The sequence below is a fragment of the Lissotriton helveticus genome, chromosome 1_1 (genome assembly GCF_964261635.1).
Source record: "Lissotriton helveticus chromosome 1_1, aLisHel1.1, whole genome shotgun sequence".
Lineage (NCBI taxonomy): Eukaryota > Metazoa > Chordata > Amphibia > Caudata > Salamandridae > Lissotriton > Lissotriton helveticus.
Window position 1 is genome coordinate 605,363,159 of NC_136057.1, and position 24,934 is coordinate 605,388,092.

The window sequence follows — 24,934 nt, forward strand, 5'->3', positions numbered from 1 at the left end:
AGCAGCTTGCTTGATTTAATCCCCCCACTGATAGATCCTGCTCCAGGTCGCCAACCAAGCCTGGTGGGCCTGGTCTAGCAGGAGATGCGAATAGCCCTGTTGTGTGAGCAGTAATTGCGGCGGACCAGCCACCCCCTTTCCTCCCTATTACGCGCCTCCAGGCAAAGAATTTCAGATTCTCTGCGCGTTCAACAAGCCGCAGCACAGAAGGAAATGTCCCCCCACGAAGTGTGGGCTTCATTGCCTCCCAGAGAGATTCAGCCCCTTTCACCGACCCCATATTAAACGACAAGTATAGATCAATGGCTTCTTCCACACGTTCTCTGTATTCTTGCTTCTGGAGGTTCCAGGCCGAGAGGCACCACCTAAAGGGCCAGAGCGCCCTTTCTGCACGTAGAGTGATGTCCACCGGCGAATGGTCCAAGAGCCCACGAGGAAGAATATCAGCTGCCACCACCCTGCTGTCTGCAGCCCGGGAAACAAATATGTAATTGATGCGGGAGAATGAGTCATGGTTATTGGGAGATTTTAACTCAATCTGGGACACGTCCCTGGACACAACCCACCCACATAGGGCAACAGGGTGGGTGTTCAGCAAGTCGCTTTATACTGTTAGGTCTTTTAGATGCATGGAGGGGTTCTCACCCCACGACACAGGATTATTCCTTCTTCTCCCACTCGCATAGGACCTACTCCAGGATTGATCATGCATTCATTAGCCAGTCCCTTCTCCACAAACTTTCAAGACGCCAGTTCCACGCGATTTGCCTCTCGGACCAAGCCCTTCTAGAACTGGTCCTGGATTGGCCCGCACCATGCTCTAAACATGCTAGGTGGTATTTCCCCAACTTTCTCAGCAGGGATCGCCTTCTCAGGGACGAATTAAGAAAGGAAAGGCAATCCCTGTATTTTTTTACCTTAACGATCCTGCTCTAACCTCTATTGCTAATTACTGGGATGCCTTCAAGGCAGTCTTAAGAGGGAAATGCATTGAACTAGCCTCCGCACTCAAAAACCAATGCAAAGGGGAAAGACTGCTTCTAGAAGGGGAACTCCGAAATGCTGAAAATGATTCTAAGACCAACCCCTCGGTTCGGTCCCTAAGAAAGTCACGCAGCTTAAGGGGAAGGTGTAGGCCATCTACACTAATGGGGTGGAAAGATCTCTCCTGCGCCTGCAAGCCCAAAGTTATGAGGGGGGAAATAAAGTCGTGCCCTGTTGGCGCGCCAACTCAGAGCGAAGCAGGTAAAAGAATACATTGCACATATAGTAGATATGAATGGGGTCTCCCAGAAAAGAGAAGAGGGGAAAGCTGGAGCTTTTGGGGAATTCTATAGTTCCCTGTATACCGGTAACCTGCAGGAGGCGGGTGATCAGGAGCAATATCTAGAGACTCTTGCTCTGCTACAGGTATCAGCTTCCACGAAAGAAGATCTAATCAGACCTATCTCCAGTGAGGAAGTCCAGAAGGCGATAGACACACTTAATCTTCAGAAGGCACATGGCCCAGATGGGCTAAATGCTCACTTCTTTCATACCTTCTCACCGGAACTGGTTCCCCAATTAGTGACCCTCTTTAACGACATATCAGCCTCGTAGCGGGTGACCCTCTCCATGGGGGAAGCGCTGAATTGGGTCATCCCCAAACCGGGAAAAGATCCCACAAGTTGTGCCTCCTACAGGTCTCTTACACTTAGTCAACAAATTATAGTCTAAAATATTAGCCACTCGCTTAGAGCATGCCATTGCTCATCAAGGCGGATCAAGCAGGTTTCATAAAGGGTAGGCAAACAAATGATAATTTACGGAGGGTGGTACACATTATTAAGAAAGTGCAGAAGAAAGGTATCCCAGCAGCTCTTCTTTTGTTAGATGCGGAGAAGGCCTTTGATCGGGTCAATTGGGCCTTTATGACTCAAACAATTAGGACATTTGGGTTCAATGAGACCTTTATCAATCAATCAATCATGCCATTTGTATAGCGCACTACTCACCCGGGAGGGTCTCAAGGCGCTTAGGGGGAGGGGTATGCTACTGCTCGAACAGCCAGGTCTTGAGTTGTTTCCTGAAGGCGAGATGGTCCTGGGTCAGCCGAAGGTGGATGGGGAGGGAGTTCCAAGTCTTGGCAGCCAGGTAAGAGAAGGATCTTCCTCCGGCGGTGGCTCTTCGGATGCGTGGTACGGCTGCGAGGGCGAGGCTGGTGGACCGTAGCTGGCGGGTGGGCGTGTAGAAGGTCAGGCGGTCGTTGAGGTACTTGGGGCCCAGGTCATGGAGAGACTTGTGTGCGTGGGTGAGGAGCCGGAACATGATCCTCTTGTCGACGGGGAGCCAGTGCAGGTTCCTCAGGTGGCTGGAGATGTGGCTGCGTCGGGGGACAACCAGGATGAGTCGGGCGGAGGCGTTCTGGATGCGCTGAAGTCTTTTCTGTAGCTTGGCTGTGGTTCCGGCGTAGAGGGCAATTCGGTAGTCCAGTCGGCTGGTGACGAGTGCCTGGGTGACAGTCTTCCTGGTCTCGGTCGGGATCCAGCGGAAGATCTTGCGAAGCATACGCAGGGTGTTGAAGCACGATGAGGAGACGGCGTTGACTTGTCTGGTCATCGAGAGGGAGGGGTCCAGGATGAAGCCCAGGTTGCGTGCGTGGTCGGTTGGCTTGGGTGCGGTGCCCAGGGCTGGGGGCCACCAGGAGTCGTCCCAGGCGGAGGGCGAAGATCCCAGGATGAGGACTTCCGTCTTGTCCGAGTTCAGTTTCAGGCGGCTGTCCTCCATCCACTCGGCGACGTCTTTCATCCCTTCGTGTAGGCAGGTTCTGGCGGTGTCGGGGTCTCTGGTGAGGGAGAGGATCAGCTGGGTGTCGTCGGCGTAAGAGATGATGTTGAGGTTGTGCTGGCATGCGATGGCTGCGAGAGGTTTCATGTAGATGTTGAAGAGGGTGGGGCTGAGTGAAGATCCTTGCGGGACGCCGCAGATGACTTCGGTGGCCTTGGAGCGAAACGGGGGAGGCGGACTCTTTGTGTTCTTCCGGCGAGGAACGAGATGATCCACTCCAGTGCCTTCTCTTGGATACCGATGTTGCTGAGGCGCTGGACTAGGGTGCGGTGGCAGACCGTGTCGAACGCAGCGGAGAGGTCCAGGAGGATGAGGGCCACTGTTTCCCCCTTGTCGAGCAGGGTCCGGATGTCGTCGGTGGCTGCGATGAGGGCGGTCTCAGTGCTGTGGTTGGCTCTGAAGCCGAACTGCGAGGGGTCGAGGGATCCGTTCGTCTCGAGGAAGGCAGTCAGCTGTCTGTTGACGATCTTCTCGATGACTTTAGCAGGAAAAGGGAGGAGCGAGATGGGCCGGAAGTTTTTGAGATCGGTGGGGTCCGCTGTAGGTTTCTTCAGGAGGGCGCTGATCTCGGCGTGCTTCCAGCTCTCCGGGAAGGTGGCGGTGTTGAAGGAGGCGTTGATGATGTTCCGGAGTTGGGGTGCGATGGTGGAGTCGGCCTTGTTGAAGACGTGGTGTGGGCAGGGGTCGGTCGGTGATCCGGAGTGGATGGTGTTCATCGTGCGGGCTGTGTCTTCGGTGGTCACCATGGTCCAGGTGCGAAGGGTGGCGGTGGGGGGGCATTGGTTCGACGGTTGGGTGCGTGGGTGGGGCGCCGAAGCTGTTGTGGAGGTCGGCGATTTTGCGGTGGAAGAACGAGGCGAGGGAGTCGCAGAGGTCTTGTGACGGAGTGATGTCGTTGGTGCCGGTGCTGGGGTTGGAGAACTCCTTGACGATAGTGAAAAGCTCTTTGCTGTCGTGGGCGTTGTTGTCCAGTCGTTCCTTCAGGGATTTCTTCTTGGTGGTGCGGATGAGCTGGTGGTGCTTGCGGGTAGCGTGTTTGAGGGCGGTCATGTTGTCGGTGGTCCGGTCGAGGAGCCAGGCTTTTCTCGAGTGTGCGGCAGGTCTTCTTGGAGTCCTTGAGGTCGTCGGTGAACCAGGGTGCCTTCTTGCTTCTGGGTCTGCTGGGAGGGTTCTTTAGTGGCGCGAGGTCGTTGGCGCAGGCGGTCAGCCACTGTGTGAAGTTGCAGGCTGCTTCGTTGGGGTCCGTTGTGTTGGCGGGTGGGCTCTGGCTGAGGGAGGTGGTGAGCTGGTCTGCGGTGATCTTGCTCCAATTCCTGTGAGGTACCTGTTGCGGGTGGTGGTGGGTCGTGGATCTTTTGAAGCTGAAGTGGACGCAGCTGTGGTCGGTCCAGTGGAGTCCGGTGGCGTGGCTGAAGGTGATGTACTTGCTGGAAGAGAAGACGGGATCAAGCGTGTGGCCGGCGTAGTGGGTGGGGGTGTTGACCAGTTGCTTGAGTCCGAGGTTGGCGAGGTTTTCCAGTAGGGCGGTGGTGTTGCGGTCCTTGTTGTTCTCCAGGTGGAAGTTGAGGTCCCCGAGGAGGATGTAGTCAGTGGAGGGGAGGGCGTGCGGGCTGATGAAGTCTGTGATGTCTTCGCTAAATTGTGTGCGTGGTCCCGGGGGTCTGTAGACGAGGGTGCCTCTGAGGGTCGTCTTAGGGTCGGTGTGAATCTGGAAGTGGAGATGTTCGGCTGCGGCGTAGGAGTCGTTGGCGTCGGTCGTGATGCGGATGGTGTTCCTGTGGACGATGGCGATGCCACCTCCGGTCTGGTTGATGCGGTCCCTCCTGATGATCTTGTACCCGTCCGGGATGGCGATGGCGATGTCGGGTGCAGAGGAGGCGTTCATCCAGGTTTCCGTGAGGAAGGCGACGTCCGGTGATGTAGCGTCGAGGAGGTTCCAGAGTTCCACGGCGTGTCTGTGCACCGAGCGGGTGTTGATCAGGATGCACTTGAGGTGGTTGCTGCTGGTGTTTGTCTTGGCGTGGGTCCGGCCGGCATTGAGTGCGTTGAGAGTGGCGGCGGCGTAGGTCAGTCGGGTTGTCTTGCCTCGGCGGGGAGGGCCAGGGGTCCTGGCGCTGGGCGCGGGCCAGGCGCGGACGGGCGCAGACGGGCTTACCTTTGGCGCACCTTTGGCGCACCTTTGGCGCTCAATCGGCGCGTCCGCTGCGCGGTCGCTCTGGGGGCGTCATAAGTAAGGAGCCGGGAGGGAGGAGCCGGGAGGGAGGAGCAGCTGGGTGGCGGGAGCGGGGCGGCGAATGGAATCACAGGGGGGTGGGGCCGCAGGGAGGCAGCAGCGGGAAATTCCAAGGAGCAGCGGGCAGCGGGAAATTCCCAGGAGCAGCGGGAAATTCCCAGGAGCAGCGGGCAGCGAGCGAAGGAATTTGCAGACAGGAGGCGGCAAAGGCAGGCAGGAGCGGCAGCAGTGAGTGGGGCGACCAAGCCCTGTGGAGGGCTGAGCGGTCATAGGCATGGTGCGGCCAACTACTCTGCTCCAAGATCCTGGGTATTGGTGAATGGGGTGGCTTTGGTATCCTTTGGTCTCTCACGGAGAACTAAGCAGAGTTGCCTGCTGTCTCCTCTGCTTTTTGCTCTCAGCATCGAGCCCCTAGCAGAACGCATCAGGATCAACCCAAACATAGGTGGGGTTCCGTTTGGAACAGACAAGCACAAGATCTCTCTTTTTGCAGACAACGTGCTTCTCCTAATCACAAAGCCGGTGTCCTCTCTTCTGGCCATCCAAACAGAACTCGCCTCTTAAGAACAAGCTTTGGGGTTTAAGGTAAACCTTCCAAAAGTCCTAACTCCTTAACTTGACTTTGCCCAAGGAGACTATGCAGATCATAGAAGAAATGTCCCCTTTCCAAAGCACACACAAAGACATCACATACCTGAGTACCATTCTTACTCCTAAGATTCTGCACCTCTAGGGGGCTAATTACCCTCCCTTGTTATGCCAGCTCAAAGAGGACCTGGCCAGATGTAGAACAGCCTACACCTCCTTGATTGGGCGTATCAACGCTATCAAAATGAACATTCTCCCTAGGCTGCTTTATCTTTTCTAAGGCCTAATGATTCCAGTAGACAGGATTCTCTTTATTGACCTGAAAAAAGAAGATCACTATGTTCATTTAGCAGGGTCTGAGGGCGCGGCTATCCCATCGGGTGTTAACCAAGGCACAAAGGGAGGGGGTATTGGCCTTACCGGATTTCTTAGGGTACTACAGAGCAGCTCAACTGAGGGTGGTCAATGACTGGTCACTCCGTGAATCTAAAAAACTCTGGCTCCACATGGACTGACAAATAGTGGGCAGGACGATTTGGGATCTCATATGGAAGCAGAAACAAAATCGCCCATTAAATGCTTATATTAGCACCCCCAAAGTTACCAGTTTGAGGATTTGGGACGACCTTGCCAGATCCATCCCTTTTCCCTATACCCCCATCCACTTCAACTCAGAGTTCCCTCCAGGAGGGGCCATTCGAAGGCTGGCGGGAGGGCGGTTGCCTCATGATATCTGATCTTTATAAATAGGGGAAGTTACTGACATTTGAGGATTGCGCTAACAAATTCAAGCTTCAGCCCTCTGAAATACAACTTAAAACACTGGGTTCAACAACTTTAGGTTCAGCTAGCCACAACTAGGGAATTATTCCTAAGGGGCTTCCATAAAAGGGACCATCTCCTTCCTTTACTCACTCATACGGGCTCTAGGGTAACACAACTCCGAAACACCAAAAGTTTTGGGATTCCATTCTAGCAACTCAGTTGGAGGAAAAACAATGTAACTCCCTATACAGGGACATCCCCAAATGCAACTGATCCATGTTCTTAAGGGAGGCTCACTATAAAAGTATGTACAATTGGTACCTGCACCCTCAGAAACTGGACATAATCTTCCCTAAAGCCTCAGATAGATGTTGGAGGGGTTGCGGGCTACTGGGGGACTTCAGGCATATTTGGTGGGACTGCCCCTGCATCAAGCCCTTCTGGAAGAAAATGTTATCCCAAATCAAATTGATCCTGGGCTACCCAATTCCCGCAACAATGGAGCACACTCTACTGGGGATTCAGGACTCCAGCTTGAAACTTCAAACACAAGGGGACCGCACAGTGATGTGGCTGTGCTTCGGGGCAGCCAAGATGACGTTTGCGGCCTGCATGGAAGAAGGCTAAAGCAATGGCACGCCAGGTTATGGCGAGCACTAGCGATGGAAAGGATGGCAGATATAGTGGAGGACTTGAGAAAGGGGTTTGACTATATTTGGGCCCCCTTGGTCGAATACTTGTCTGAGGGACTACACTTTTTGGCATGTGGGTCCCGACTGAGGGCTTCCACCTCTTATCCAGTACTCCTGGGAGGCCACTACCCCTGGTTCAGGAGCCTTAGGAGGTTCTGGGTGGTCCCAGACCTCATTCTCACTTATGACTAAGCTTGAACTTTTTTCGGCCATGATACCATGGTTTGTTTAGTTACCTTTATCTTTGAGTTATGTGGAAAGAACGGGTGGAGGTGGGAGACGTGGGTGCCAAAGAATAACATGACCAACAATGTGAGTTATAGGAGTGTGGCACATGATCAGCCCAGCAGTGGCCAGCGAGGGTCATGAAGGGAGTTGTCAAAGCAGATCGAGTCCTAGTACACAAACGGAACATGGTACTTTAGATCCTTGTAATTCGTGATCTGTAAGCCATACTGGCGGCTCCCATCAATGTTTGTCTTGTATTGGTCTGAATCTAAAACCAATAAAAACATTTTGACATAAATATCATCTTTAGAAGGATGGTGTGAATAGGGATTTTTTTAAGTCATGATACATCTGCCATATATAAATAAATGCTATAGAATTAAAGAAATATGACTTGTAGAATGTGTGACTAGATATGGTTATATTTGATAGATATGACTATCGCAGGGATCTAGATGCTAGTAGAGTGTAAATAAGGTATTTCCTCACAGACAAATTGAGTTGGATGTCCAATAATAATTCAGTATTTTATTAATATTTTATTGTAGACTGAGTACCTATTTGTTTATTTATTCCTTGAGAGTACTGCCCCTTTTTTTTTACCTGGGCTCAAATACAGCATATATCCCCAATAAATGTCCCCAATCAAAATATTCACTAGTATGTGGATCCCTGCTGAAACCAGTTAAAAGCCAATTTGTCTGATAATCTCACATACACAAGACCTAGGGAACACATTCTATAGAGAAAATAATTCTAAAGCTTTTGGCAACAATGTTGCAGACCTACTTACACACCCTAAACAGTGATGCAGGTTGTTTCTTATACAATTTTCATTCTTGATTCAAAACTTAGGGCTTGATTTAGAGTTTGGCAGATGAGTAAATCTGTTATAAACGTGATAAATATCCAGTCAGTCTTATGGCAAGTAACATAGGATGTAATGTTAAGTTTTCTCATAGTCCTTAATATCTACAAATCCCTTTAAGATTTCATTAATTCACAAAATTCCTCAACTTTATATTATCAAAGCTAAGACGAGTTTCCTGAGAGACCTCGCTTCTTCAGGGCAAAGCTTATAAATCCTATACTATTTCAATTTATAAGAGATCTGTGTGAAGTGAAGTATATGTTGTGGTTAATATAGGAGATTTCTTTATTACGTCGTAATTTAGGTAAACATTTCAGAATCTCAGTCACAGATCAGAGTGGGGACATAGTATCCCAAAATGTTGTGTGTACGTAAACCCACACATATTTGGTACTGGCAGACCCCAAGCAGTGAGGTAAACATTTTTTAATGATTTCGTCCATTGGGCAAAAACAACAAAACAGCAATCAATAGCAATATCTCAACATTTTTCGTTCTATGTTCAGGCTACAATGAGACATTGACACTGGCTTTGCATGAATATACAGCCCTCAATGTTCTGAAAAAACATATAGTTTGTATGGGTGCATAAAGAGAGAAAAGAGTTACATGTGTTTAAACAACAGAGGTGTGCAAACAGCCCAACAGGGAAAGGGTTTATTGCAATGAGTAAGAAGTGCTTAAATTTAATTGTGTTTGAATTATCCGCATGCTTTTGGCTCTAAAGAGTAATGTACATATCATCTGGAATTTTATTGAAATTTAATATGCTTATTACGGAATGTGTCCATCAATAAACAACATGTTAATACAAGACACGATTACACCAGTGATGCATTTCATATGAGTCAGAATACACACTGTACCTTAAGTTGTAGTACCAAGTCCATGCGGTATTTCCCAAGGGGATTAATGTCATTGAGTATTAATGCTATAATAATATCAATTCCATTAGACTCATGAGCAGCAATGCAGGTCTGTAAAAACATTGAAATTCAAATCAATAGAAAGCATTAACTCATCTATATTTCATAGCTATCAGCTCTAATGATGCCTACACCATATTCTAAACAAATACATGAAAAAGATGAACAAAGGAAACAAACATGGGACTTCAGAAAGGCAAATACTCACTCACACACATAAGTAGCAAACATTTTAATGGCATGGCCTATCTGGTTTGCTCACCTTCCTAGCAGGAAAACTGTAGTAAAAACTAGTAAGGGGTCATGTGAAAGTTCCAGGTAATGCTCCAGAGAGAAAACATATGTCCAGAAGTTGGGTTGCCAGACATTTGTTTGCAAAAAAGTAGTATAAACTTTTAGGAGCTATGTAAAGCAATAAACTAATGACTGCTGACTGTAGGATTTTTCCAGAAACATAGCTCCTGCTCTGCTGTCTCAATTCAAATGTAAAATAATAGGATCAATTTCATAGTAGCTTTATGGATAGTGGCACCATGATTTTGACTGAAGGAGATTTGTAGATCAAGAAAAATAAAGCTATTTATTGACTGGTAACAATGACTTCCTAGTGTGACATCTTTATAGCATCAAATGAAGATGCCCCAACAGATTATTTAACAAAGGATTATATATAAAAACTATCTTGTTGCCTATTGGGTCTTAAAATAGATTTTTCACAAATCGTATAATGTGCTGGAGAAGTGGTCATGGATTTGTGCTAATACATAATGAATTATTATTACAAATTATAATCATTCTTCTCTACAACTGGCTTGTCTTAAAATTCTCCATATTTATTTTTTAGAGAATTACACAGCAAGAAACAGTGAGGAGTGGAGCTAAATTCAAACATGAAACCATACTGTAGGATTGTATATCAATTGTATATAATTATAAGCCAAAAGCAGCAACACTACATTGAGAATTCTCTGGTATCTCTATAACGTTTGACACAATATCAACCTAGATTGTGAGCTGAGGAGTTACCCCATCTTACCTACATCATCAACCAGTTAGATTGAAAAAAATAAATGGTGTAAGACTTTCTATCTTGACCAGTGGCATTTGAAGGTCTACAAGGTTTTGTCGCTGCCACCTTATAGTTCCAAGATAAATAAGAAACCTTATAGTTCAGCATTTATATATCTCACCAATATGGTGTTTGACCTTAAAACAACTAAGCCCCTCCCTAACAAACAGGCTAATATATTCAGGTAATCTAGGCTGGTGATGACTGCAAATGGTGGAAAGGGTGCTATGCCCCACTGGTGTTCGGATTTGCTCCCAATGTTTACTTTACTTGAGTAGTTTTGGGATATGAAGACATCCATATTTATTTTAAGAATACTCTCTATCCATGAATTAAGTGAGCTCAAGCGGCACATTAGTTTGACTAATCAAATATGGGAAATTATCGTATCTACTCACAACAACACCAGCATAAATCAGTAAATGTGCGCTTGAAAAGCTTGCTGTAAAAGGACCACAGTGTGCTTTGTACACTTTTAACATGTGAGTTGACTCCCTTTGGACATCAAAAGAGTCTGGTCCGTTTTGCCATGATCCCATAAGGCCTTCCAGCTCCAAAGAATAAAATAAAACCCCAATACAGGAGACGTTGAAAATCTGCTCTTGCCCCCCATTTTAAACATGGGGTTATAGGGTATATTTGGTGACTGCCCGCAACCTAGAATATTAAAACTTTTGGACAATATTCATGACCGAGTTTCAGTAAATACTTGTATCAATATATTTTAATGTGTGTCTGTTGATATGTTCAATGTAATCAATTGTACCTTTTCAATGACCTGGAATAAAAACTTTTGTCTTAAAAAAAATGCCAAAATGTTTGTTTTTGTAATTAATGCAGATTTTGTGTTTCAGCATATTTTCCATACATGTTCTAAGGATTTCCTGAACCGGCAAAACAGTTTCAAAAATAAGACACTTCCTCACCCAGTTAAATTTATTTATTTATTGAATTTCTAGAGCACACTATCACCTGACAGGCATCCTGGCGCTAGTAACTCAGCATAGCATACATTCGTTGGGCCATACTGTAGCCAAACCGCTGCAAAGCAAATTTAACAGATAGGAGCTCTGTGATTACCCCTGATCTTAGTAGTCACGATATTCACATAAATAATCAATTCAAACAAAGTCATTGTTGTAGTTACCTGGTTTTCATGGCAAGGACCCTGGCAATATTCCGTCAAGCTTTCGAGTGTTTGGTTGATCAGTGCCACATTCCTTTCATTGATGTACAGGCCCAGGAGACCCAGACCACCAGTTGTACTCCCACAAATACAGTCCAGAAACTGAAGGGTCTCGCAAACCAAATTGTAGTTTGTTTTATTATTTTGATTTCTCAGGAAGTTCTACAGGAGAAGAGATCATTTTAGGTTTACTCCAGGCCAGTACAAATACAAAGTACCATGAGAGATAAGGGGATCAGAGTAGCAGTAAGATTATCAAAGAGGAATATGACAAACAGCAGCAACCGTGACAGAAACAAATTAACCAGAAACATAGAGGATCTGTTTACATATACACATTATGTTTTTCATCATATAGAAATGCACTATTCACTCTAAGACGCATACGCAAATGTATATGTAATAAGTAGAGGTACATGTATGCAAGTATAATATGTCACCCACTGCCAACATTACGTATGGAGGGGCCCTATGTGCATGCAAGGCAGAACTTCAAGTGTGTTATAATGCCTGCCATCTCTTAATACAGGAATAAATAGCAGATTTCTCCATGTGGATGTTCAGAAATGTTTTATGCAGGTTGTTTTTGTATGTGCAGAGGTTATAGACAAACATTTAACAGGTTGCAAACGAGTTAAAACCCTTCATTGTGATATACTCTCAGGCAATGCAAGGCCAAATTGTGCTCCTCTCTAAAGTGACTATCTTGTGGAATCTGAAAGGCAGTTATCGGTGATTTTTTCACTTACCTGCGCCCTACAATAGTCTTAATGATCAATTCAACAGTCACATTGTTTTAGGAAACTGTGTAAATGCACAGGACAATTGTTTCCATTAACTTGTTTTATTGAGGCCTATTTATTCGCTGAAATGGCAACTTGATGAGCACGCAGAAGCAAGGCTGGGAACACATAAGCACACATCAGTCTTTCATCATCTGCCAGCTGTCCTCACAGAATGTGCACACACCTTCTTAGAGCTCGGACACATTATTTTCCATGCTGTCATCTCCTGCCATCTTCATCTTTCTGCAGCAGTAACACATTACTAGGACTCCTTCCTTTAGCAAAGGTATATTTTAGAGATTTGACATGCGGAATAAATCCCTTACTTTGTCCAAATAGTGATGGTTTCGAATAACTTCAAATAACTCCACTCATCTAGGCTACTGCATAACTTTTAAAATAAGCATGGGCAGAGTCAATAGGTTTTTCCCATGCAACAGCTATTGTTTTGTCAATGTGTTTTAGCCATGTTGTACACCAGGGTGTTGGTGGTTTAACATGGCTTAAAATGAGTGCCGTAGAGCGGAGTGTTGTGTTGTGCTGTAGATTGTAGTGTCGTAGAGTGAAGTGTTTTGGAGTGGCATAGAGTTTTGTAGAGTGGAATACAGTAGAGTGTCTTGGAGTTTCATCGAATGACGCAGACTGTCGTAGAGTGGTGTGGAGTGTCATGGAGGGAGTAGAGCGAAAGGGCGTAGAGTGGAGGGCTGCAGAGTGGAGTAGAGTGTCATAGAATGGAGTGGCATAGAGTAGCGTAGCAGGGACTGGGGTAAAGTGGAATGTCTTGAAGGGAGTAGAGTGGAGTGGAAGGGCATAGAGTGGGGGAGCATAGGGTGGAGAGGCACGGAGTGAATTGTGGAGTGGCATATAGTGTCAGAGTGGAATACAGTGTCTAGTACACTACACTGGAGTCTACATGGTGTGTCGTGGAGTGACTTAGAGAGAGAGTAGAGTGTCATGGAGTACAGTATAGGGGCATAGATTGGGGGTAGAGTAGAGTGTTGTAGAGTGTTTTAGAGTGTCAGAGTGGAGAGTTGTAGAGTGGAGTGGCACAGAGTGTGGAGTATTGTTGAGTGGAGGGGCGTGGAGTGGAGTAGAGTGGAATAGAGTGTTGTAGAGTAAAGTGCCATGGAGTGGATGAAGTGTTATAGAGCACAGAGGCTAGGAATAGTGTCCTAGAGTGGAGAAGCATAGCGTGTCGTAGAGTGGAGTGGTGTGGAGTGGCGTATAGTGATCTAGTGTGTCAGAGTAGGATGGAGTAAATTGGCATGGAGCGGCATAGAGGGAGTTGCGTAAAGTGCAGTAGAGTGTCATGGAGAGGCGTAGAGTGCAGTGTCGTAGAGTGGCATAGCGCAGAGTAGGGTGGAGAAAGTGTCAGTGTGGTGAGGGCAGGTGGAATAATAATAAAAAAAATAGCACTTACCTCTTTACGTCGACCGCCGCTTCTTCTTTCTCTGTCCTCCTCTCGGCAGGAAGCACTCGGCCACCCAGAATCGCCTGACCAATCACAATGCTGCCTTAACAGCGTTGTGCTTGGTATGAGCGCCCTGGTTCAGCACTCAGACAGGGGCTGGCAGGCTGTGCATCTTCTCTACCCAGGCTGTAGTTGTTGCACCGCGGACCGTGATTCAGCCGCCGGTGCTGCCTGCTTTTTCCTGGCGGGTCACAATACTGCCCGCGGTGCCTCCCTCTATTCTTCGGGCGTGTCGCAGTGCTGCACGGCGGCCCGCTGTTGCCATTTTGAAATCACAGGTGTGTGTCGTGGCGCCTGCTCTCTTTCTGTGTCGGGCACACGGCATACCTACTCAGCGGCCCGTTATCTGACAATTTGCATGACAGGAACGCCACAGCTCCAGTTTTGGAGTTGCAGCTTCCTATTTTCACATGTTGGGCACTATTTTCTTACCTTCCTTTCACTGGATATATATTTCTCATTTTATTTCTTCTTGGGGCCATCCTGCCTTCCCAAGATTCCATAGTCTTACTCCCAGAAGGCCTTGGGAAGTAAAGGTTGTGTTCTGGACTGCCTTCCTTTATTGGTACTGACATAGCAAAGTTGATTGTTCAGGTCGTGCACCTCAGTCCTTACAATAAAGAAACTAAGGGCTTTTTTGGGATCCAACCTCTCTTTATCCCTAGAGGCAAGTTGATCCTGGCTGAGCTTCTCCACTCTGATGTTGAGAGTGCCCACCAGGTGGCTGACCAGCTTGGAAAATTCCATATCAGACCAGTCATCACAAAACCTGATGAGTCTTAAAACAGAGCACACAAGACCTCACACTGCCCTCCTTCTATCCGTACGCCATGGCAACCATGTCGCTTGTTAAGACCTGGATAGACCTTTTCTGGTTTAAAGGCAGAAACATCTTGAAGGCAAGGCACATGGCCCACAGCTCCAGAAGATTGATGTGGTCATGCTGATCAAAGGCTTCGGATCTTCACATCCGCCAGGTGACCTTATCAATCCAGAGACAACACGTCTGTCACACCTGAAATCTCTATGTAGAGGGGAAGATAATGGACTATTGCACGTCAGGTTGGCCTCTGTCATTCACCACTGAGATCCTGGACTGCCTCGCCCGAGATTCGAATATGATCCGACAGGAACCTTCAGCTCTTGGCCCTCTATAGCTAAAGTTTGGCCAGGTGTGTGTGTTGGGGCTCTTGGAGTGCGTCTGCAGTGGTGCATTGTGAAACCCGCAGAGGAAGTATTTTCATCAGGAAAGACGCCTGTTTTAGGTGGTCTAGTGAGGTCTGGGCAGGCTGGAGCCAAAACTTGCCAAGACCTGCATCTTGCAAAGATTTAATTAGCACACTCAGAAGAAACCACAGTCAGCCAGTCAGCACACAGGGGAGGTAAGTGCTTTAAAAAAAAAAAAAAAAAAAAAAAGAATGTTTTGAAACTTTTTCTTTTAATATTGGTTTTAAGTTTATCCCAGACCCGGGCTCGAGTATAAGAAGCTTAGGAAGCGCAAGAAGAGGCGCGACACAAAGTTCATACTGTGTTAGTGAACACTGATCTGAAGGTTTTAAGGAGGAAATCCTGTTGCCTGATAGCAAATTTTGTTTTAATTTGGAAAACCCACAGAATAGAAGTAGTATACAGTCATACAGTTTATACAAGGAGGAGTTTGGAATGGCGCCAAGAAAGGCAAAGCCAAGGAAAATATGCAAGGACCTATTGAACCAAATAGTTGAGCTTGAGGTGGCGTCAATTGAAGAAGGGCCTGAAGGGGGCCCAAAGGGGTGCACGTTACAACCTCCGCGAAAAATGATAGTAGGGAGGTGAAGAACATTATTAAGAAACCCTTCGCAGTGAATAAACCGCAAGGCAGTGGGAAAGAAGGCGGCTTAGTCTCCAAATCAATAAAGGACTTTGTGGGGAAGCACTTCAAAAGGGCACCTACACCGGGAAAATGTCAAGCCCAAGAAAGTAATAAGGAGCCACAAAGCGCAGAGAAGGCCGCGGTGATTGTGGATTCCTCCCTTATTCAGAGTAACTTAAGTCTTATTGACCCTCCCATGGAACCAAGTCTTTCATCTTCACCCTGGATCTTTTCCTCGTTAGGGGGTGAGGACGAGGGATCGGTAGGGAATGGATCCAAAGACGGGGGGCCCGCATTAACCTGTCAAATTCTGCATCAAGAACTTCGTTCGACAGAAGTATGGAGGCAGGAAACCAAAGCCCCAAGCTCATAGACTCATTAAATGAAATACTACGGAATGGTACGCTGGTCTTGGACATTACAACATCATCTTCAGCCTCCATGCTGGACATTGTTGATGCTACAGAAAATGTTGCAAGGACTGCTAGAAGTTTCAGTGTTAAATATTAACCTGTTAAAAAATCATGAAATACAATTTAAAAATATAATAGAAGAACTACAGGGGATAAGGGGGCAAATGCCAGCAATGATTAGACCAGTACAAGACACCATAATAGAAGGCCATACTGAGAGGATTACAGGAGACACAGTGGAAAGTGGAACCCAGCATGAGGTGTATATCTCCAAATGGCCAATGTTGATAAGGAAGTGGGGAGAGTTCTCTTGGCCAAAAAAAACAACCTTTTAGGTACCCTCAGAAAAGGCCACCGCGTATATATGGCAGAAAGAAGGCCTCTATAAAAGGGGAGGGTAATGGATTTAAGACTAGAGCACACAATCAGGATGCTGGAACGCTGCGAAATAATAAAAGGGAAAGAAGGCAAATAAAGAGGCAACCCGGTTCTGTAGGAGGGGAAGCTGTCGCAGAAGGGAAAATCACACCCGTCAATTACACCCGTAAATCTTGTAGGGAGGAGAAGTGTTAAAAAACAATAGAAATAATTTAAGTGAGAAAGAACCACCGAGACGTTTAGCAGACAGAGTCGTTGGTGGAAGTAGAGGGAATACACTTCCTAGAAAGAACAAATAGCAGGGAAGAGGCGGGTGGGACGAAAAAACGCCCAGCTAAGACCAATAAGAACAAACTGTGGATACACTTTAAACCTACAGTCCAAGAGGTTGGAGGAAAAAACAAAGGAAGATAGTATCTTTAAATCAATCCCAACTCTTATTTTCCTTTGCAAAATGTCCAAGTTTAAAAGAAATTAGTACAAAGGATTTGAGACAGGTAGAGTTTAGTAGCAATAATCAAGGTGTAGAATATAGAAAGGTCCAAGTCTACTCAGGACTTGTTAAGGCTGCAATTCAGAAAGCTGAGAAGGAAATACTAAAAGAGGGTATAAGGATAATTTCTTTAGTAGAAATTGAAGAAGGGAAACAGCGAGAGGGAGGGTTCTTGAGATGCCATGCAGGTTTGGGGGAACGACAGGTGAAGTTGGTATTAGGGGGGTGTGGGGAGAAGGCAAACCTTACCATAGCAGTGGAGAATTTGGAGGTCTATAAAAATTGGGGCAGTTGGGGTCTGGATAATAGTACCCTAAGTTCAAGCTCATGGGGACTGAATGAGTCAGGATGTCTTAGTGAAATCGATTAGGACACCGAGTTGTCGCATAGCCTGAGATTAATTCCATGGAATATTAACGGGTTGGGAGGCCAAATGAAGATGGATAGTTTAAACCACGTGGCAAAGTATGCTGATATCATCTGCTTGCAGAAGACATGGCTATGCGGTAACAACCCAGTAGTCGAAGGGTTTGTCCAATTTCACAAACCAGCTAGGAAGCTGAAAAAATGTGGACGCCCTTTGGGTGGGATTATGACTCTTGCCTCAACTATGATTGGATGTAAGAGAAGTCGGTATGCTTGTGGTGTCTTATGAGAAGTTGTGCTAGGGATGATCAATTTAATTTTGCGTGTTTGATATCTATTTTATGTTTTGTCTATTTGTATTTGCATATATCTATTGAAAAATAAGCAAAAGCTTGTAAATAAAAAATTCTTGCGAAATTAATGTTTCAAGGCACCTTTGAAAAATCTGCATTGCTACCGTTAACGGAATAATTCACAAATGAGTTTCAGTACTGGCATTTGTTTTGGTTCATTCTATAGTGAACCAAGAGGCACACCGCATTGTCATGTCCAAAGCTTCTAGCTTCTCGGCTGTCTGAAAATCACAGTAGTTTGCGGAATTCCGTGGTTTCCGGGGCTTAGAAGACTCCATACCAGTCTGTGGGCTGGATGAGTCTTTCACTTGAATATGTTCCCTCTTGAATTCCTGGCTGCTGCACCTCCAACTCCAAAATGGCAGTCATCTGTTTGAGGAGCTGCAGCTGCCTTTTAGGGTGGCTGCACAGCTGGTCCAGTTTAGGTTTTGTTCTCTTTTCATTCCTCTTTGAATCATGGCTGTTCCTCCCTTGCTTTCTTCTTGACTTTCCCAAACCATTATGTCTTCTGTCATGTGCTGTTTGATGTCATTTCCTTTTCCTGTTCTTTTACAATTAAAAAACCTCACTCTAGTTGAGGGTTTGTCACAGTGCAGCAGCGTTTCTTTGTTTGTTTCCACGCTCTCTCTACTCTCCGATCCAGACTCTTCACTTTTGGGATTTTCTCGCCTGTATTCCCGACTCCTGGTTTTCTGCAACCCCATGAAGATTTCATCAGAAAGGAGCTTTTTACCCCTTTGGCTTTTGAAAGCAGTCATCCTTACCTTGGACACCGGAAGACGCGGATCTGGATTACAGGTGTCAGCCCTGAATGAGCATTCAGTGACAGAACAGCCTGTGAAGCAGGTTTTTTCTTTTTTTTTTTTTTCTTTTTTGGTAATCCTCATATATCACAGATGGAACTCTTGATGGGAAACTGGCTCCTCCATGCACCACTGGTCATTCTGTACCGGCCCTTGTTAATTTCGACCAGATGCAATTTGGTTTGCCCGTACCCTCAAGTTGCCACTGCTTTCCCCTCCAAACTCCTCTTTTTGCCGATCTTTGGGCGCCCCATGCTACTTAGGAGATCGGGGAACCAGCAGGGCTCCAGACAAATCATTGGAATACCAATCATCGAGATTGCCATGCCGCCATAACCGCCCAAACATTCGTCTCGCTTCTGGGATCACATGCCACATCTGATTTGCTCGTTATCATAATCTGCCTCAGGCAGTTAGCAAAGGTGGGGGGAGTTGGATCTTTCCACACCCTGCAGATCTCACGCCTTGCTAACAGGATAATGTAAAATACAAATTTCGTGGGAAGATCATTAACCTGATAGTTCGTGACTAGCCCAGACATTATTGTAAACCTTGGGACTGATATAGACATTAAGAGGACTTCTTCGAGGAGGGGCTTCGCGCGTTTCCAAGATGGACGCGTGAGCTAAGAGCTCCCGAGACCCCTTCCACCTCCGGCGACTATCCTGTCATCTATCCTGATTCTGACGACGGATATCTTTCATTGACGACCTGCTGATGCCAGCGCTCTTTTCGTGACTTGTTTTGGCCGTCGCACGTTGGACTTACTGCGACCTGAACTTTGGGGCCTACCACGTATGCCAACCGGGGGCTCGAGTCCCCGAGGTACCCAGGTGGCAATTGAACAACAGCGGCTGGTGGGCCACGCCCTCTTCCCTTGGTGTGCTTTCGGTTTCGTTTCTGCTTCTAGTGCTAGCCCACTTCCCGATTGGAGTTCTTCCTCTGCGACTGCTGGCCTGGTCTTGTGCTGTGCCCTTCTTTCCTCGCACTTCGGTGCCTGCCGCGACGGAGGCTGTTTTGTCCGAGTTTCGCAATTCCAGTTGAAGTTTCTCCCCGGTCATGACGGGCAGGACAGTGGTCGAGAGACGCGGCGCAAGAGGCTCGTCCCGAGGGGGGGCCACCCAATCTCAGACCATTGATCGCTTTACTCGACCCAAGGGCTCCCCGGGCGGATCGAGTGGTGCCCTGGAGGAAGCTGGGGACGGTGCTCCTGATGGCGAGGAGCCTACCCTGAAAGACGTGATGGGCGCCATTGCGAGTATTCAATCCAGCATGGGCCAGCAGTATGAAACCCTGGCTGCTAAAATAGACACAGTGGCGGTTGATGTCTCCCTTATCAGAGCGGACCTTGGGAAAACTAACGAGCGTGTCAAATCTCTTGATCTTAAGACCGCTAGTCTGACCACGGATGTCTCGGACCTACAGACTACGGTCCGTAATCTCCGGACCACTTGTGACCTATTTGCCAATCGGTTGGAGGATTTTGAGGGCCGGGCCAGGCGCAACAACGTCCGCATCGTTGGTGTCCCGGAGACTTCTGCCGATATGCCTGTTGATATCCTGGTGGAGGACCTTGTGTTGAAGCATCTGGCGGCGCAGGGCCTAAGTAAATTTTTTGCGGTCGAAAGGGCCCATCGTGTTCCGGGAGGCAAGCCGAAGCTGGGTGCCGCTCCACGGCCTATTATAGCTAGACTATTTAACTTTCGCGATAGGGACGCTATCCTGCAGGCATCGCGAACCACTGGGCCCATTAAATTTGAGAACGCCTCCATAAGTTTCTATCCAGATTTCACGCAAGCCGTCCAGAAACAGAGGATGGGCTTTACGGGCGTGAAGAGGCGCCTCAGGGATCTGGGACTGAAGTATGCCATGCTTTTCCCGGCCCGCCTGAGGATCGAACATGCTGAGCGTGCCTTTTTATTCGACCGCCCTGAGGTGGTGAGTGACTGGTTGGACTCTTTACCGAAGCGTACCGATGGCCCGGAAGACTCAGGAGGGGCCGAGGGAGGAGTGGAGGACCAGGAGCAGTGAGTCTACGTTGGCGAGCCGGATTACATCGCATGGGCTGCCGGACTGTGTTTTGAGTATTATGTGACTGCCTGGGGGTGTGAGGGGGTCTAAGGGGTCTTCCTCCTCTGGGGATTTCTTTCTCTCTTTCTGTAGGTTAGTTTAATGGGGCGACAGGCACACTGCAAGTTGGGGTGGCTTTTGGTCTACCGCAGGGGTGCAGGGTGGGGGGTTCGACACTGTTGGGTTCCTTGGGGGTGGGGGGGGCTTTTTTCTTCTTGTTTGGTTCGAGGCTGTGCTCTGTTTATCACTTGCTTTTACATGACTGTTTCGAGGTGGGGAGTGCGGTCGGTTTGCTTCAGGGATGGGGGGTAGGGGGCTTAGAGTTTTGAGCTGGAATGTTAATGGTCTTGGGGACAAGATAAAACATGGGATTGTGCTGCAATACTTGAAGAGGTGCTCCCCGGATGTGGTCCTGCTTCAGGAGACCCATTTGGTGGGCAACACGTGCCACGCTTTGAACAGGAGAGGCTATCGTCTGGTGGCGCACTCCGGCTTCACCTCGGGATCGAGGGGGGCTGGTATCCTGGTCAGGAATTCCCTTCCCTTGGAGGTGGATACCGCACTGTTAGATGATAGGGGCCGCTATGCTGGCGTTACCGGGAGATGGGAGGGGAAATTGATCTCCATATTGTCTATATATGTTCCGCCTGGACTGCAGTCTACCACGTTCGCTGACTTGGGCAAGGTCATTCTGGGCCTGCCCGAGGGCCTGCTTGTGCTGGGTGGTGATTTCAATTCAGTGGCGAATGGTGAGAGTGATCGTAGCCCCCCCCGGCTCCTCCCTGCATCGCAGTTGTGGTTGGGGAAATTCCTTGATGCCTTTGGGTTGGCTGATTGTTGGAGGCAGCTGCACCCTGGCCAACTTCAGTATACCTTTCATTCGGGGGCTCACGGAAGCCTCTCGAGACTTGATTATATTGTCGTGCCTATGGTGCAGTTGGCCTCGGTGCGTGAAATCAGACACTTGGCTAGGGGGATCTCGGACCACTCCCCGATATGGTTTCACTTAGACATTGGTTTGGGGACGGGGGGCCGTATCGCCCCCATCAATCCGTGGCACTTCCAGAACCCTAGACTCAGATCCGAGGTGGTCAAATGTGTGGACTACTACTTTGCAGAAAATGAGGGTTCTGTCTCCTCCCCGGTTTCATTGTGGGAGGCCTACAAGACGGTGATCCGAGGTCAGACCTTGTCCCTTGTGGCCGATGAGACGCGGCGTAACCAAGAGGAGGTGGTGCGTTTGGAATCTGAGATTGCAATGCTTGAGGGGCGGTTGGAGGCTGGAGTGACGCCTGAGATTCTGCATGTTTTGGCTCTTAAGCAAACTGAATACAGGGCACTTGTGACTGCCGCTGCTGAGGCTATGCATCGCATGCAGCAAGGGCGACTTTATGATGTGGGTGATAAGGCCGGGAAATTGCTTGCGTGGCTGGACAGGAGAGACAGATTGAATCGTGTGGTGCCAGTGATTGAGAGAGATGATGGAGTGCGAGTCGTGGACCCGGTGGAGATAGTTGAGGTGTTTGCTCAGCATTTTCGGGTCGTATATGCCCCGGTTTCCGGCCTCCCGGAGGAGGACTCGTGCTTGTTTCTTTCTTGACCTTGTGTTGCCCAGTCTCTCGGAGTCGGACGAGGTGTTAATGGAGGCTGATTTTTCCGTCGATGAGGTTGTGCTTGCCATTCGCTCCCTTCGCTCGGGGAAGGCTTCGGGCTCTAATGGTATACCGGTTGAGTTGTATAAATTGTGTCCGGACAAAATGGCGCCGTATTTGTTGCGTATGTTTGCGGCCTCGCGAGATCTTGGTTCTCTTCCCAGGGACCAGAGGTTGGCTTCCATTGTGGTCATTCATAAAGATGGTAAGCCCCGCGAGCGTTGCTCATCGTATCGTCCGATCTCCCTTCTGAACGCTGAACCGAAGATACTGGCAAAAATACTGGCAAATCGACTGGTCACGGTGATCAGCGGACTGGTTCACCCGGATCAGTCCGGTTTTATCCCTCAGCACAATACTGCTCTCAATCTTCGCCATTTACATGGCGTCGTTGCGAGGGCGGGATCTCTTCGTGAGCCGGCCATCTTGGTTTCTCTTGATGCTTCGATGGCCTTTGACACGGTTGAGTGGCCGTATCTGTGGGCCGCCCTCGCCAAGTTCGGTTTTGGCCCTAAATTCATCACTTGGGTTAAACTCCTGTATGAACAGCCACTCGCGCAGGTGGTGGTTAATGGCAGAGCCTCGGCGCCCTTCGCTCTCGGGCGTGGCACGGGGCAGGGTTGTCCTTTGTCGCCGTTGTTGTTTGCGCTTGCGCTTGAACCGCTGGCCGCCTGGCTTCGGTGGGAACCCTCTCTGAACGGTATACGCTGGTCCCCGGATTTCGAAGACCGAGTCTCTCTCTATGCTGATGACATCCTGTTATATTTGACGTCCCCCCGCAAATCGCTGGGAGTTCTTATTGACGTATTGCGCTCTTTTGGTCGCAACTCCGGGTTGGTTATCAATTGGCCTGTATCTTCCCGCTCACTAGCGACCCACTTTCTCTGCCCCGAATATGTCCGATCCCGGTCTGCATTGATGGCTTTAAATATTTGGGGATTTATATTTCACTTGACCCTGTGCTGCGTTATGATCGGAATTTGCTGCCTCCGCTCGCTCGGCTCCGGTCGGACGTTGCGGCGTGGTGTAATCTGCCTCTCTCCCCCTTGGGACGTGCGGCGCTGTTTAAAATGATGTCCCTCCCCCGGTTCCTGTATGCCGTACAAAATACGCTAGATTTGGTGCCGGCTCACTATTTTCGTGAAATAGAGTGCCTCCAGAGGAAGCTGGTGTGGGCTGGTCGGCCCCGTATAGCACTGGCTAAACTCACGCTACCCTGGTATGACGGGGGCATCGCCTTACCCGACATACGACGATATTATTGGGCATCTCAGTTAAGTGCTGTGAATCCTGCTATGTATGGTCCTGTCCCGAACCCGGCTTTCGAAATGGACCGGTGGCTCTTACCTGGGGGGGACTACTATAGGGCATTTTATTCTAGGAGTGCTAGGAGGAACTTGACGGGTCCCACGGCAGTGGCGGTGCGGGTTTGGAGCAGCGCGACCGCGGCTACTGGGTGGTCGGATAGGCTTACCAGGGCGACCCCTTTATTTGCTGCGGAGAGACTGGGTGAATTATGGACGTCGAAGGGGTTCGATAGATGGGACCTCATCGGGATTAGTAAATTGAGCGATCTTTGGGTTAAGGATAGAGTGAAGACCTTTGCGGAACTGCAGCAAGAGTATGGTCTGCATGACTCGGAATTTTTTCGATATCTTCAGGTTCGCCATGCCGTTGGGTCGGTTTTTCCGACCGGTTCTGATGTACCGGAGAGTTCCCCTTTGGAGGATAGGGTGCTGGACGGTCATGTTCCAGACAGCACTATTTCTCTTATTTACAAAAAACTTATTAATGTTCGGTCGGACTTGCTTGTCCATTTGCGTGGCGCCTGGACTGCCGATGGGCTGGAGCTAGACGATGAGGATTGGCAGGCTGCGGTGTCCTCTCCTAAAGAGGTCGCGATTCCGGCGCGCCTGCGACTTGTTCAGCTGAAAGTCCTGCACCGAGTCTATGTCACTGGTCCCCGACTGATGCGTATGGGTTTTTCTGAGGATGGACTGTGTCGGCGGGGTTGTGGTATGCTTGCTACTTTCCTCCATATTGTATGGGAGTGCCCGGTGGTTGAGTCCTTCTGGAGGGGAGTGCATGAAGTGATGAATGAAGTCACGAATGTTCGGCTGCTACCTGAACCTAAGCGCTGTCTATTGAATGTGTGGGAACCGACCGACTGTAATGTTGCTCAGACTCAATGGGTGACTCTGGGCAACATGATCGCGAAGAGGGACATTGCGCAGTTATGGGGGTCCCATAGGGCACCCTTGGTTTCTGGGTGGGAAGATAACATGGACTGGTGTATGTTCAGAGAGAAAATTGTCTACATTTCCCGTGGCAGGCCCCGAAAGTGGGGTAGGATATGGAACCAGTGGAATGCATTCCGTGGGGACATTTGTGAACCCCCCCTCGTGGATCCCCCTGATACTCCTTGTTCCCCTTGACTGTACACTTCGGCTCTCATATGTACAGATATATCAATATTTCCATTTGCTCTGGGCTCCCGTTTTGTCCCTCCTTCCCTGACTCTTCTCCTGTCTACCGTATTGTTTCCTGACCGCTTCTTCCTGCCACATATGCAATGACCATACTGATCGGAGTGCAGCCTTGTTTCTTTTGTTGTTTGAATGTTATAAAATGAAACCGCTCGTATCCTGTCGTTTGGAACTTAACGAATTTCTTACCATGGCTGCCGGACCCCTGGTTGTCGGCTGATGAGCTGTGTATTATGCTATACCTTGTGCTGTTTTCTTGGCCGGCCCGAGGGGTTGTAGGCGAGAATCTGTATTTCCATACTTTGTTAAATAAAGGTTTTTTCAAAAAAAAAAAAAAAAAAAAAAAGAGGTCTTCTTCTAGAAATTCCCTTATCTTACTCCAATATTCCACCAATTCCGGGCAATCTACGAACATATGTACATCATCT

General features: G+C 48.2%; 1 protein-coding gene across 3 annotated transcripts in view; it reads right to left on the bottom strand.

Annotated features, from left to right (window-relative positions):
* ITPR2 (inositol 1,4,5-trisphosphate receptor type 2) overlaps nucleotides 1-24,934 on the bottom strand; it is a 1,735,249-nt gene that overhangs the window by 451,783 nt on the left and 1,258,532 nt on the right. For all 3 annotated transcript variants that reach the window (XM_078674117.1, XM_078674116.1, XM_078674118.1), the window contains 2 exons: nucleotides 11,346-11,546; nucleotides 9,070-9,180 (listed from right to left, as the gene is read on the bottom strand). In XM_078674117.1, coding sequence (XP_078530243.1) covers nucleotides 9,070-9,180; nucleotides 11,346-11,546 — 312 coding nt within the window. The remainder of the gene's footprint in view (nucleotides 1-9,069; nucleotides 9,181-11,345; nucleotides 11,547-24,934) is intronic.